Raw genomic sequence first — 14137 nt, forward strand, 5'->3', positions numbered from 1 at the left:
ATTATCTGCTGAACTAGCCACAGCCACAGGGAAAACCGTCTCCATGAAAGGCTGGACATGGGCTCAACAATGCTGAGGTAGGTGGGACGTGTCAAAGGAACATCCACATGATGGAGGACCCAAGGTTCCCCAGCAGAACATTGCCCAAAGCATCACTGCCTCCGCCGGCTCGCCTTCTTCCCATAGTGCACCTGGTGCCATGTGTTCCCCAGGTAAGCCACACACACACACCGGCCATCCACGAGATGTAGAAGAACACGTGATCATCAGACCTTCTTCCATTGCTTCGTGGTCCAGTTCTGATGCTCACGGGCCACTGTTGGTGCTTTGGGCGGGGTCAGGGGTCAGGGGTCAGCATGGGCTGGTCAGCGGCTGTGCCGCCCCATACACAACAAACTGAGATGCTCTGTGTATTCTGACACCTTTCTATCAGAACCAGCATTAACTTCTTGAGCAGTTTGAGCTCCAGTAGCTCGTCTGTTTGATCGACCACACGTGCATCAATGAGCCTCGGCCGCCCATGACCCTGTGGCCGGTTCTCCACTGGTCCTCCATGACCCTGTGGCCGGTTCTCCACTGGTCCTTCATGACCCTGTGGCCGGTTCTCCACTGGTCCTTCATGACCCTGTGGCCGGTTCTCCACTGGTCCTTCATGACCCTGTGGCCGGTTCTCCACTGGTCCTTCATGACCCTGTGGCCGGTTCTCCACTGGTCCTTCATGACCCTGTGGCCGGTTCTCCACTGGTCCTCCATGACCCTGTGGCCGGTTCTCCACTGGTCCTTCATGACCCTGTGGCCTGTTCTCCACTGGTCCTTCATGACCCTGTGGCCGGTTCTCCACTGGTCCTTCATGACCCTGTGGCCGGTTCTCCACTGGTCCTTCATGACCCTGAGGCCGGTTCTCCACTGGTCCTTCATGACCCTGTGGCCGGTTCTCCACTGGTCCTCCATGACCCTGAGGCCGGTTCTCCACTGGTCCTTCATGACCCTGAGGCCGGTTCTCCACTGGTCCTTCATGACCCTGTGGCCGGTTCTCCACTGGTCCTTCATGACCCTGTGGCCGGTTCTCCACTGGTCCTTCATGACCCTGTGGCCGGTTCTCCACTGGTCCTTCATGACCCTGAGGCCGGTTCTCCACTGGTCCTTCATGACCCTGTGGCCGGTTCTCCACTGGTCCTTCATGACCCTGTGGCCGGTTCTCCACTGGTCCTTCATGACCCTGAGGCCGGTTCTCCACTGGTCCTTCATGACCCTGTGGCCGGTTCTCCACTGGTCCTTCATGACCCTGTGGCCGGTTCTCCACTGGTCCTTCATGACCCTGTGGCCGGTTCTCCACTGGTCCTTCATGACCCTGTGGCCGGTTCTCCACTGGTCCTTCATGACCCTGTGGCCGGTTCTCCACTGGTCCTTCATGACCCTGTGGCCGGTTCTCCACTGGTCCTTCATGACCCTGTGGCCGGTTCTCCACTGGTCCTCCATGACCCTGAGGCCGGTTCTCCACTGGTCCTTCATGACCCTGTGGCTGGTTCTCCACTGGTCCTTCATGACCCTGTGGCCGGTTCTCCACTGGTCCTTCATGACCCTGTGGCCGGTTCTCCACTGGTCCTTCATGACCCTGTGGCCGGTTCTCCACTGGTCCTTCATGACCCTGAGGCCGGTTCTCCACTGGTCCTTCATGACCCTGTGGCCGGTTCTCCACTGGTCCTTCATGACCCTGAGGCCGGTTCTCCACTGGTCCTTCATGACCCTGTGGCCGGTTCTCCACTGGTCCTTCATGACCCTGAGGCCGGTTCTCCACTGGTCCTTCATGACCCTGAGGCCGGTTCTCCACTGGTCCTTCATGACCCTGAGGCCGGTTCTCCACTGGTCCTTCCTCTGAGCACTTTTGATAGAGACTGACCACTGCAGACCGGGAACAGCCCACAAGAGCTGCAGTTTTGGAGATGCTCTGATCCAATCGTCTAGCCGTCACAATCTGGCCCTTGTCAAACTCGCTCAAATCCTTACGCTTGCCCATTTTTCCTGCTTCTAACACATCAACTTTGAGGACAAAATGTTATAATTTTGTGTTTATAAAAAAGTGTTGCCTCTGGCTTGGCGTGCTCAGTTGGGGACACTAAATTTTTCAACTAAACATCGAAATACATCTAAATAATAAACTAAATTAACCATTTAAACTAAATTACTGATCAAATTATTAATCTAAAGCCCACACTGTCACTGTATGATACTTGAAATTTTTCCAGAATGGCTATACAGCTGAATAAAATTATGCTGCATTATTTTCCTGTTTAACACTGTAAAGCTGCTTTGAAACAATCTACATTGTTAAAAGCGCTATATAAATAAAGTTGACTTGACTTGACTTGACTTGACTATAATATATCCTGCCTAATATATCCCACCCACTAACAGGTTGATGAAGAGATCATCAGTGCTATTCACTTCACCTGTCAGAATACAGACGATATCCACCGATCTGGCATAACATTAAGTTTTAATTTATTTATAGTAGTTTATTTTAGCACTCCAACTTTAAATTAAACAAAAAGATTGCCTTGGCAATTAGCTGAAATAAAATGCGTTCAAGTTTGTTTTATTTCAGTTAATGTTTATTTTATTTAAAGTAGGCCTAATGACATGTTTTTTATTATTATGGTTTCAGTTAATGATGATAACCCTGTCCCACAGACATCTGGTGTGGAGTGTGTGGCGGAGGCCGTCCTGCCTCTGCTCTTAGATTTCAGTGACCTGCCTCATAGGCTTTGCTATTTCTCTTCCAGCTGGCCTCTGGGGTTATACCGCTGCCCACAGACCACAGGGCTAAGATGAAGAGTCTCCCGTACGCTCGCAGTGATGGCGCTCGCTTCAGAAAGCTGTTTTTGTCTGACTTTAAAGGATGAGTGTATGCATGTGCTGGGCAGAAAGCATGACTCCACATGATATAGCAGTGACTCCAATAAACCACGGCAGCGGGCAGATTGGGGTAATAATAGTGCTCCGCTGCCATACAACATGTGGGCTAATGGAGATCCATGGCTTTGCAGTGAAAGCGTGTGGTTTGGCGTCCCGTTTTAAGAGCTGGAGTCTGTGGAATCATTTAGTGCAGTGTGAGCTCTGGGGCTGCGTCAACACTGCTGAGATGCTGTTTTTATGGCAAATCTGTCACTTTTTCCATTCTGAATCTGATTACTCTTTTGTTTTTTGGCAGTTTATTCTTGATGCAGATACAAAGTTTCTAGTAAAAAAAGTAAATCTTACTACAATCCTGTTCTTTCGGGTTTTTAATAATAACAAGAATTGTAGCAATTACTGATGGAATATTATATACACGCACTACTGTTCAAGTTTTAAGTGAGTGTCTTCTGCTCACCAAGTTGCATTTATTTGATTAAAAGTACAACATAACTGTAATATTGCCAAATAATTCTAATTTGATATCATGACATTTATTTCTGTGATCAAGCTGAATTTTCAGCATCATTACTCCAGTCTTCAGTGTCACATGATCCTTCAGAAATCATTCTAAAGCCCTATTGGGACGGTAATTGTTTCTTGTGTGGTCATGAGGTATTTTCATCATTGACAGGGGCTAGTCTGTGATTTTATTGCCGTGTGAATCCAGAATGTCAGCGTTTTTCTCCCACCACCCGTGTAAAAATCCCAAACACAAGGTCGTGTGATTTTTAACTGTTGTCTGAATCCACATCTCCTAGTTTTCAAGAACATTTCACTTCAAAATGCACTGTTTATGTCCTTTTTGACCCCTGCAGAGCACCGTACGGTTGTAATTTGGATGCATTTTAAAGATCTAGACTTTTAAAAATGCTGGCCAGTATTTACAAGAGCAATATATTTCATCACCGCTCAAAAGAGAAAGAGAAGAAAAGCACGTTAACATTAGAAATGGGCTGTTATTACGGCAGTGCTTATATATGTTATGTGAATAAGAGGCGGTATTCACTTATTCCTGCTCATTTCCATGTGGAATAAAATGACATCCTTTATTTTGAGATCAAATACAAGACAGAAAAAACATTTTAACTGTAACGTGCGTCTATATATCGTCCTATAATATCTATATATAATTGGGATATTTTCCTATTATTAAATGAAATCTGCATTTATTCTTATGTCAAGCGTATGACATTTTATTTACAGCAAAATCATGTTATTGAGCAGGTTCCAGATCACACAACTCGTGAATAAATCGCATCCGAATGCACAGGTTTATCACTGAGGTGGCTGCACATTTATTTTTACACTTTCACGTGAGAAACTATTACTGTCTGAATAGGGCTAAATATGATGATTTGATGCATAAACATTTCTTATTATTATTCATGGTGAAAACAGTTGTGCTGCTTAATATTTTTTGTGGTTTTCAAAAACAGCAGGCTCCTCTGCTTAAAAACAATCTTACACCAGCGTAAGATGGTGTGTTGGTCTTTGCTGTTCTCACAGGGTGGTCTGTTGGCTGGTTTTACAAGGGTTTTCTTCTTCCTTTAGCACCAGCTCAGACTGCGCCCACCTAAACACCAGTTTGACCAGGCTTTGACCTTAAACCAGCTAAGGCCATCAAACCAGTTTAGACTGGCTTAAAGGGATAGTTCCCCCAAAAACGAAATGTTTGTTTATCTGCTTACCCCCAAGATGTAGGTGTCTCTGTTAAAAATCTTCATTTGTGTTCTACTGAAGAAACCGTGTTATAGTCGTATAATGTCAATGGGGATATTTTAGATTATGAGAGCAACGAGAGTAAAAACAAATCGACATACGAATCCTTTGATATACGAAGACATTGATGTCTTAAGACACAAAACGATCGGTTTCTGCGAGAAACCCAACAGTATTTGTTATTCTTACCTCTTATCAGACGAATGTCATCTAGTATTCCCAGCGCCATAACTTCCGGCGAATAAGGTCAAAATACGGGCTTGATCAAAGATATATAAATGTAGATGCCTCATTCGACCGATTTGCAGGCACTAATGAGGAATCTATTGTATAAATCTATGATCGCGCCTGTATTTTGCATGTATTATGACCTTATTTGCCAGAAGTGATGGTGCGGGGACGACTGATGCAGAGCCATAGAAAAAAATGAAATACATTTTTAAATATGGATATTTTTCTTACACAAACGCATCGATTCACTTCAGAAGGCCTTTATTAACACCCCAGAGCCGTGTGGAGCAGTTATATGACGGACAGATGCACTTTTTATGGACTTCAAAAACAGAGCAACTATTACTGCCATTATAAAGCTTGGATTAGCCTGAACATTTTTAATATAACTCAGATGTTATTCGCCTGAAAGAAGAATGTCATACACACCTTGGATGACTTGAGGGTGAGTAAATCATGGGCTAATTTTCATTTTTGGGTGAACTATCACTTTAAGTGGATTTTTTGGCAGGAATATTGCACATAATTGTGGCATTCACTGAAAAATGAAATGATGGAAAGCACTTCTAAGTGATAGCTATTTTCTATAAACTCGTTCATAAACATCTGTATTACAAGACCAACACTGGTGAAAAAAAAACTCTGCCATAAAACTTAGTTGAGAGTTAAAGTCTAATGGTGTTGATTTTATCACAGGAAAACCTGTGTGCGAGAGCCAGAGCTCGGACAGAACCGGTCTCTCCAGAACCCACCATGGCAGGTAAGCACTTCTCCTGTCCAAAACAAGACATTAACACATTCAGCTGGGGCCCAGCAGTCTCTTTTATTGAGCATTTCTGCATATTTTCTGTGATGATGATGATCATTGAACCATTTTTATTTTTAAATCTGTAAATGTCTCCAAACGTGAAGTGGCCTTTTGAATTGTGTATCACCACCATCTAGTGGTTCACCACTGAATTCCTCCGCACACTTCCAGTTTTTCATCAGCACAAAGAGTTAAAACACAATGTCAGTGGATAATGCAGGCTGTTCTTTGTATGGTATATTCAAGAACTCGTTCATAAAATAAAGCAGCTACATTTGTAATTCTGCAGTCGCAAATAATACAAAATTAAGAGTGAGCAATGCCAATCTTCGCAGAGCAGAATGCAGAAGTCTTCTTTTTAATAGGATTTGATTGGATTGTAAAAGGTTTGCTGGAGCAGACCGCTTATCATTGATTTCTTGTTTTCTCTGCTGTCTTTCAGAGCTCAAAGAGGAACGGAGACTCATTCAGAGGGATCTGAGCGTCAAGAGTTTAATAAGCTGCTCCAACACAATTAATCAGAGTCCCAGAATCCCACAAATCCATGCAAGGTCAGATCACCTCTCTAGAAAAAGGCTTTGTATTGAGTTCTTTTGGCATAAATGTCGTATGTTTTTTTTTTTTTTAAAGGGTGACGAGTGATCTTGCAACATCTGGAAATGATTCAGAAAGACCAAATGCAACATTTCTGAAACCATGTCCGCCCAGCGACACAAACCACATCAGGAGCGATCTCCCCCTAATGAGCTCTTCAGGTGCTGAATCAATGAGCGCTTCTGGACATGTGGACAAAGGGTGCAAGCACAGAGGAAGCTCAGTAAGAGCCTCAGCCTTCAGACTGATCCCGGCGGCCTCAGTCAGAGCATCTGGATCCGTCAAAGACTTCCTCCTTAAGATGGAGGTGACCAGAAAGGGTGAGTTCCACCATCTCCAGCCCGCGCCTCCTGCAGTGCAGAGAACGGCCAGCAGGGGGCAGAATCTGTGCCTTCCTCAGCCCAACAGCCTGCTCAGTTCTCTTTGAGGAGACATTTCAGTTGTTTTTGTCATTAAAGAAACACGCCACTGTTTGAAAATACTCATTTTCCGACTCCGCTAGAGTTGAGTTACCGTTTTCCAATCCATTCAGCCGATCTCCGGGTCTGGCGGTAGCACTGTTAGCATAGCTTAGCATAGATCATTGAATCTGATTAGACCGTTAGCATCTCGCTCAAATTACCAAAGTTTAGATATTTTTCCTATTTAAAACTTAAAGGGTTAGTTCACCCAAAAATGAAAATTCTGTCAGTAATTACTCACCCTCATGTTGTTCCAACCATGTAAGACCTTCGTTCATCTTCGGAACATAATTTAGTATATTTTTGATGAAATCTGAGAGCTGTCTCACTCCTCCATAGGCTTTCAGAGGGACTGAAACTTGATGGCCCAGAATAGTAAGTAAAAACGTCATTTAAGGAGTCCAAATGACTACAGTGGCTCTGTATTCAGTCTATCATGCGACGAAAATACTTTTTGAGCGGAAAAACAACAAAAATAACGACTTTATCCCACTATTATTGTTGTTCAATTTGAGCCTCTGACGAGAGTTCGCGGTAGTGCCACGACGCATGCGCGAGAACTCAGATTACGGCGTTCTTCTTCTACTACTACTTGACTGGCTGCTCACTCTTTCGGAGTAGGGTTAATCTCAGTCTAATCTCAAAAAGTATTTTCGTCGCATGATAGACTGAATACAGAGCCACTGTAGTCATTTGGACTCCTTAAATGACGTTTTTACTTACTATTCTGGGCCATCAAGTTTCATTCCCTCTGAAAGCCTATGGAGGAGTGAGACAGCTCTCAGATTTCATCAAAAATATACTAAATTATGTTCCGAAGATGAACGAAGGTCTTGCATGGTTGGAACAACATGAGGGTGAGTAATTACTGACAGAATTTTCATTTTTGGGTGAACTAACCCTTTAAGGCCAACGGGAAATGAAAAGTTGTGATTTTCTAGGCCGATATGGCAGGATAATCCTGCATAATAATCAAGAGCTGTGAGCCGGCGCAATATTACGCTGCAATGAAATTCCTTGATTATTACGCACGAATGAGAGTATAGTTCCTAGCCATATCGGCCTAGAAAATTGCAACTTTTCATTTTTCGTCGGTCTTAGTACACGACGTAACTACAGAAGAGTGAAGTTTTAAATAGGAAACATTTCAAAACTCTTTGGTCATTTGAGCGAGATGCTAACGGTCTAATCAGATTCAATGATCTATGCTAAGCTATGCTAACAGTGCTACCGCCAGACCCGGAGATCGGCTGAATGAAAACGGTAAAACTAAACGGTTTAACTCTAAAATGAGCCTATTTGCAAAAAAAAGGCGTGTTCCCTTAAAAAACTTCAGGAAAAAGCCATTGCCCTTAGGGGATAAAACACAAACCACAAGTTGATCTTTAAAATAAACTTTATTTACCATTTCAAATTGAACAGTTTAAGATATACAGCTGACATGACTAAGACAATTTCAATGCAGTTTGGCCCTAAAATGGAAAAGACACGGTTAGATATGTTTGATAAAGTACTGAGCTCATGTCATTGTGCTTGTCTTTCTACTTCACGGTTTTATATTGTCATGAGCACACATGTACACACACACTACTGTGATGACATCTCTTCTTTTAGGATACAGGACATGGGAGAGACAGGTTTTATTTTTTGCAGTTATGTATTACTTCTGTTGCTTTCAAACACGTACATTTTTTTTTTAAAGTGCTGTAACAACATAAAAATACATGATGCTGTTTTGAATAAACATTTCGGTAAGTAAGCAAAATAATTCAGTTTCATTGGAGATGTGCTGATTCTGTTTATAGTTTGCTTTACGCAGCCACAAAATTGTGCATGATACATATTTCCATCTAGAGGTATTTGTGCGCGTGTATTTTTGTTTTGCGGGTTCTCAACCCCGTCATGTCATTTGACGGCGTATCCCATCTCGGTTCAATTTACAAACGAATGGTTGCCACATTATCGAGAGTTGTTTCTTCTCAGAAATGCATGTTTTCCTTTCCAATAGCAGATTGACATATGATTTATCATCTCAAATGCATCTCGAAACGATTCAAAGATCAGCATACATGTTAAAACGTTCTTTCCAGGCAATCGGATGTGCTTTCTTGTACATTGTGCAGAATACACACGGGAATGAAATTGACAAATGTTCTTAAAGGGTTTTGCAGCACTACAAACACACTTACAATACTGAGATGAAGATATAACATTGTTGGCTTTAGACGGTGTCCGTTCTCATCAATAAACGATTTCAGTTCGACCAGACACTTGTGTAAAAAGCATTCAAGTTTCAGTCCAAAGCCGTCGTTTGGCAATGCGTTTAAGTTGAGATCAGCTGGTATGAGGAGGTTTAGGTGGAGAGGAAATGTAGTGTCACTGAACGTAGCTAAAAAATGTTACAACTGATGATAAAATACAATTTTAGTACTATAAAAATAAAAAGGAAAAATCTCTTAGAAAGGTAGATTTCTGTTAAATGGCAGATACCGATTAAAATTACGACATCAACAGTGACCGAACGTCCACTACACAGAGCACTCTGTACACACAACATTAGCTACGTTACCATAGGAAAGAAAGTAAAAACAACTAAAAATAAACCCCACTACAGCAATAACCCACCCCTGATAAAAACAGAAAACACAAACATCAGTTGAATTCTTACATTACTGTACAACGGAGGGAGAGAACTAGAGGTGTGGGACAGTGCAAGAACGCCACTGATGCATAACATGTCTACGGTTATATATAAAGAGTTTGCATGTCAAGGTCTGTTCAGTCGCAGTACCTAGAGACAGACAGATAAACTTCATGCCAAGGTCTTGAGGACCACACGTCGGACAAATGAGAGGGCTTCAATCTTGTGCATTCACATTTGCGACGGCCATTAATCATACTGTGGCTACTGTGTACGAGCCAGCTAAAGTGAACCAGTAAATAAAAGTGCTGTTAGTCTCCTAAACTGCTGCTCTAATCGGGAACGCTTTATTTTACAGTGTCCTTGTTACATGTACTTACCCCGAACCAATCCCACCCTAACCCTATAGTAAGTACATGCTGTTAATTAAATATATAACTGTAAAATAAAGTGTATCCTCTGGTCTACTGCACTCACTGTCTAACAGAGGAAAAGCTAGAGTCTGTGACACAAAGACCAATGAACCTCTAACTACTCCCCTGAGTGTCCCATACATCCTGTTAGGCAGCAGGGTTACTTTTATTCTTCTTGCATCTTTTTTTTTTTTCCTAACTTTTTAAAGTTAGATTGCGTTTTATATATTTTTGGATAAAATCTTGAATATATATATATATACCTTCATGCAGAGATTAATAACATGTACATGTAACAATGATCTAGACTATTATGCCATCAGGTTTTGAATACTGACTTTATCTGTGACCTGCTCCATCATTTTGAGTCGTTCTCACCCGGAAAAACACGTCGAGTTTTATGAGCTAAATATCTATCACGGTTCAAATTCAAGGACTTTCCAGGTCCAACACCCTCAAATTCAAGGACTTAATGTGTTGTCAAACACAACTATGCTTTTATTTTTGGGCCATATGACAGATCTGATATTCTATTTGTTTTGCGTAAAACTGAAGAATATTCGGTACATCCTATCCGGTTAAGTCTGACGTCACACGGGTCCAAATGCTCTCTCTCATACCACAAGAAAAACAACAAACTGTGCTAATATACACATATAATGTGGTGAAATACTACAAAAAAAAATTATCATACCCTTTATATACTGAAAGTCCAGATGGCCAGACAGTGATTCATCTTTTATAAATCGATAAAATATTAATGTCTGTGACGCTGTGAGCACAGAGACTGTTGTGTAGACTGTATTTAATATGTTTAACTTTTTAAAATGTTTAACTTGTTTAATATGATTAAATATCACTCATAAACGGCCGTCAATGGCATTCTCGAGTGAAACGAGTTGAGGCTTGGACCCAGAAACGGCATTCTGTACATCATGACTTAAGCGGATACTGTATTCTAAAATGATCTGATATTAACATTATTTTAACATTTTATTAAAAAGAGCTCAGGCTCATGTAACCAGAAGTGTTAAGAAGACTTGCCTCATGGCTTTACATAATCTTAACAAGCAAAGCAATTCAACATTACACTAAATATTTGGGCAACAGATTATCACAAATGTTTTATGTCAATATACAGTCATTGACTGAACATATTTGGGTTCTGTGTAAGCACTGAAAACGTTGAGGAACCATCGCTGTAATTTTGTGTGTGTGTGTAAACGTCATGCAAACATACAACACACAACCTCACGCAGGAAACACTTCATGTAACGCGTAAATGTGTGTAACTAACGTAAATCAAGCAAGCTAGAATGATCGGCCACGAAGTGTTGGTGAAATAACATTAGTGGACCGGAAGGATTTTTCCCAGAAAACATCTTGCACAGAATAAATTCAAGCACTTTTATGTTTATTTTATTGATTTAGTTTTTCAGATTCACCAACTTTCATGGATTTCAAGGACCCGTGGGAACCCTAGTCTATAAAAATCTTTGTTTACAATTAAATGGGGGCTGTCAAAAACACGTTTTGACGTTTTTCAAACAATTTTTTTTAAATAGAATTGAGATTAAACAAGCATAAGTAATTCAAAAATACGGTTGCGACATCAATAACATGTTAAGTGCAAATATAATGACTTTAGGGTGCATATATTTACCTCTCTAAGGTTGTTTCCCCTCTCTAATTAACAAGCAATGGACACTGGATGGCTTTTCTGAGGTATATGTAATGTCAGGTGACGTTGTTGACATCTTTCCACAATTGAAACACGAGAGACGTACAGTTGTACTGCATCTTTTTATTCTTGCTATAACTTGTAGTAAAGAGGAAGAAACTATCCGCGATCTGTCGGGCGTTAAAGCGACATTTGTTTAAATTTCATAATAAAATGAAGCTAATTGCAAAGCTGAGACTGTGTATTGTATGTATTTTATTCTCCACGAACTCCTTATTCCGACTCAAAATGACAGAAGCAGAACGTCACATAGGTATTGCTTTCTTGCACGAGGCAGAAGAGAAACACCAATACTACTTGACTATACACGGCGATTCGCCGTCTAATCAGAAGTCTCAATACGTGATACGCCAGCACGTTAGCAGCTACATTGCCAGACACCCCATTGAAAGGCGTCAGGCAACATCCCAGACAAATTCACAGTGTAACCAGGACTCTATCCATGTATATGTGCCACTGCAACCGCATGCAGGGAAGCCTTGTTTATACATCACTGGAATGATATGATAAGCAGCATCTAGCCATACCAACTACCAAACTCTCAATCCGAGTATCTCCCTACCAAAACACACCAAATATGCTGTGGTTTCTATTGTAAGAATCTGATTTTATTCGTCTCCACAACAATATGAGGAACGACTGCTGACTACCCAACACACTAACCACAGCGAGTGTGACTGATGCTCGCAACTTCAACCCTTATTCCAACACACATCTGCCAGATGCCTTTAAATGACACACACACACACACCAGTTCAAGTCTCTTAACACGTATAGACAACATAAAATCACACACAAACACAAACACGCCAGCTAAATCATCAGAATACAAAAGGTCTGTGCACATGTTTTTGGTAACATGCCTCGTTTTCTGTGAAGAGCAGGGTTAGTGCGCACACTACAGTACTGGATCTAATGAGGAACTAGCTGCTTCTGTTATCGCACACGTGATCCCCTCGCTCAGGACACGCCTCGGCTCAAGATGCCCGGAAGACTAGACAGATTTGGCATTTCATGTGGAAGCTCCTACATGAAAATCCCTCTCCTTCATGTCAAACATCAGCAATAAATCATCTCAAGGTGTTGGAAAATGTCTCACAAAAAAAGCAAATTGTGTGTAACCCTGAGAATTGGCTTGAGAAGTTATATGCCTCGGTCCAGATACCTCAGTCAGTAAGAGCGCAAGACCAAATATCCTTTGTTTTGTATTTTTGCTCTCACTTATAAAGGGGAATATTCTCTTGGCCTGTTCTTATGTATGACCGATTAACAAACGTTTTAGCTCCAAAATGTACCGGTATTCTAGTCGATGGACAATAGACATGTACTGGTTGATATTTTCAAGTTAATACCGTGTTAAAAGGTCATTGTATTTACCATTGGAGAACCCATATTGGCTTGTGAATGAGAAGACAATAGGCACAAAACAAACTGAATATAACACTCCCCTTAACAGTGCCATAACAACATTGCCACAAAGAATATTTGGTCTTCAGCTTTTGAACCTGACCAGCACTGCCGCCACTATACACACACACACACACACACACACACACACACATACACACAAGCCAAATCCCACTGTAGCTCCTTGTGCCGCTACAGTCAAATCTCCAGACTATTAAACACAGAGTGAAAATATTGTACAATGCGCTATATACACACTGCGTGTATGCAAACACCTCCTGTATATGAACATGTCTTTTTTTTTTCTTTAAAAAAACTGCAGTATTAAATTATGTGAACAAAAAGAAAAAGGTTTTGGATGACAACCAATTTCTCTAGAGGTTAGATTTCATAAAGCCCTTACAATATGTAAAGGTCTCCAGCGAGAGTGGCCTGTCCCGCAGTGTGGGAATGGGAACCGTCCTGGGGAGGGTGTGGAGGGGCTCCTCTATGCGCTGGGTGTGGGGTTCAATGTGGAGCCGTTGCTTCCCGGGATGGTCAGACCGATCTCATCCTCTTTCTCCTTGAGTTTCTCTTTGCCCTCATCCTTCAGCTCTTCTTTGAGAGGGCACACCTCCACAGATTCAGGACCTGTGGTGGCGTATCGTCCCTTGCGGTGCTCCTGGAGGGCAGGGCCCCAGTCCAGGTCAGGCTTCAGGGAGTTCTTCAAACGCTGCAGAGGGAAGAGTTGGTTTAACGACTGGTGAATTTAGTTCGAAGGGATTGGCATACTTCTAAATCTAGAAAATCTTCTTAAAGGAATAGTCAAAAATGAAAATTAGCCCATGATTTACTCACCCTCAAGTCATCCTAGGTGTAAATGACATTCTTCTTTCAGACGAATAAAATCAGAGTTATATTACAAAAGTCCAGGCTAATCCAAGCTTTATAACTGCAGTAATAGTGGCTCTGTTTTTGAAGTCCATAAAAAGTGCATCTGTCTGTCATATAACTGCTCCACGCGGCTCTGGGTTGTTAATAAAGGCCTTCTGAAGCGAATCGACGCGTTTGTGTAAAAAAAATATTTATATTTAAAACTTTATCAAGTAAACTTTCGGGCCGATCGCCTTCCGTGGAAAAGTGTTGAATGTTGAAAGTGAAACTCAAGATGTGTTCGTGACGTCA

At 41.8% G+C, this 14137-nt stretch overlaps 2 protein-coding genes across 5 annotated transcripts in view; one reads left to right on the forward strand and one right to left on the reverse strand.

Moving 5' to 3' along the window:
- The window catches only part of ccdc24 (coiled-coil domain containing 24), a gene marked incomplete at both ends in the record, with an annotated part of 35714 nt that extends 28977 nt beyond the window's left edge, over positions 1 to 6737 (forward strand). The window contains 3 exons of the mRNA XM_079819444.1: positions 5605 to 5668; positions 6159 to 6267; positions 6347 to 6737. Coding sequence (XP_079675570.1) covers positions 5605 to 5668; positions 6159 to 6267; positions 6347 to 6737 — 564 coding nt within the window. The remainder of the gene's footprint in view (positions 1 to 5604; positions 5669 to 6158; positions 6268 to 6346) is intronic.
- A 3282-nt stretch (positions 6738 to 10019) lies between these two features.
- slc6a9 (solute carrier family 6 member 9) overlaps positions 10020 to 14137 on the reverse strand; it is a 108815-nt gene continuing 104697 nt past the window's right edge. For all 4 annotated transcript variants that reach the window (XM_079820059.1, XM_079820058.1, XM_079820057.1 and 1 more), the window contains one exon: positions 10020 to 13685. In XM_079820059.1, the coding sequence (XP_079676185.1) occupies positions 13461 to 13685 (225 nt within the window). In that variant the 3' untranslated portion in view covers positions 10020 to 13460. The remainder of the gene's footprint in view (positions 13686 to 14137) is intronic.

This window comes from Gobio gobio (genome assembly GCF_949357685.1).
Source record: "Gobio gobio genome assembly, chromosome: 6".
Lineage (NCBI taxonomy): Eukaryota > Metazoa > Chordata > Actinopteri > Cypriniformes > Gobionidae > Gobio > Gobio gobio.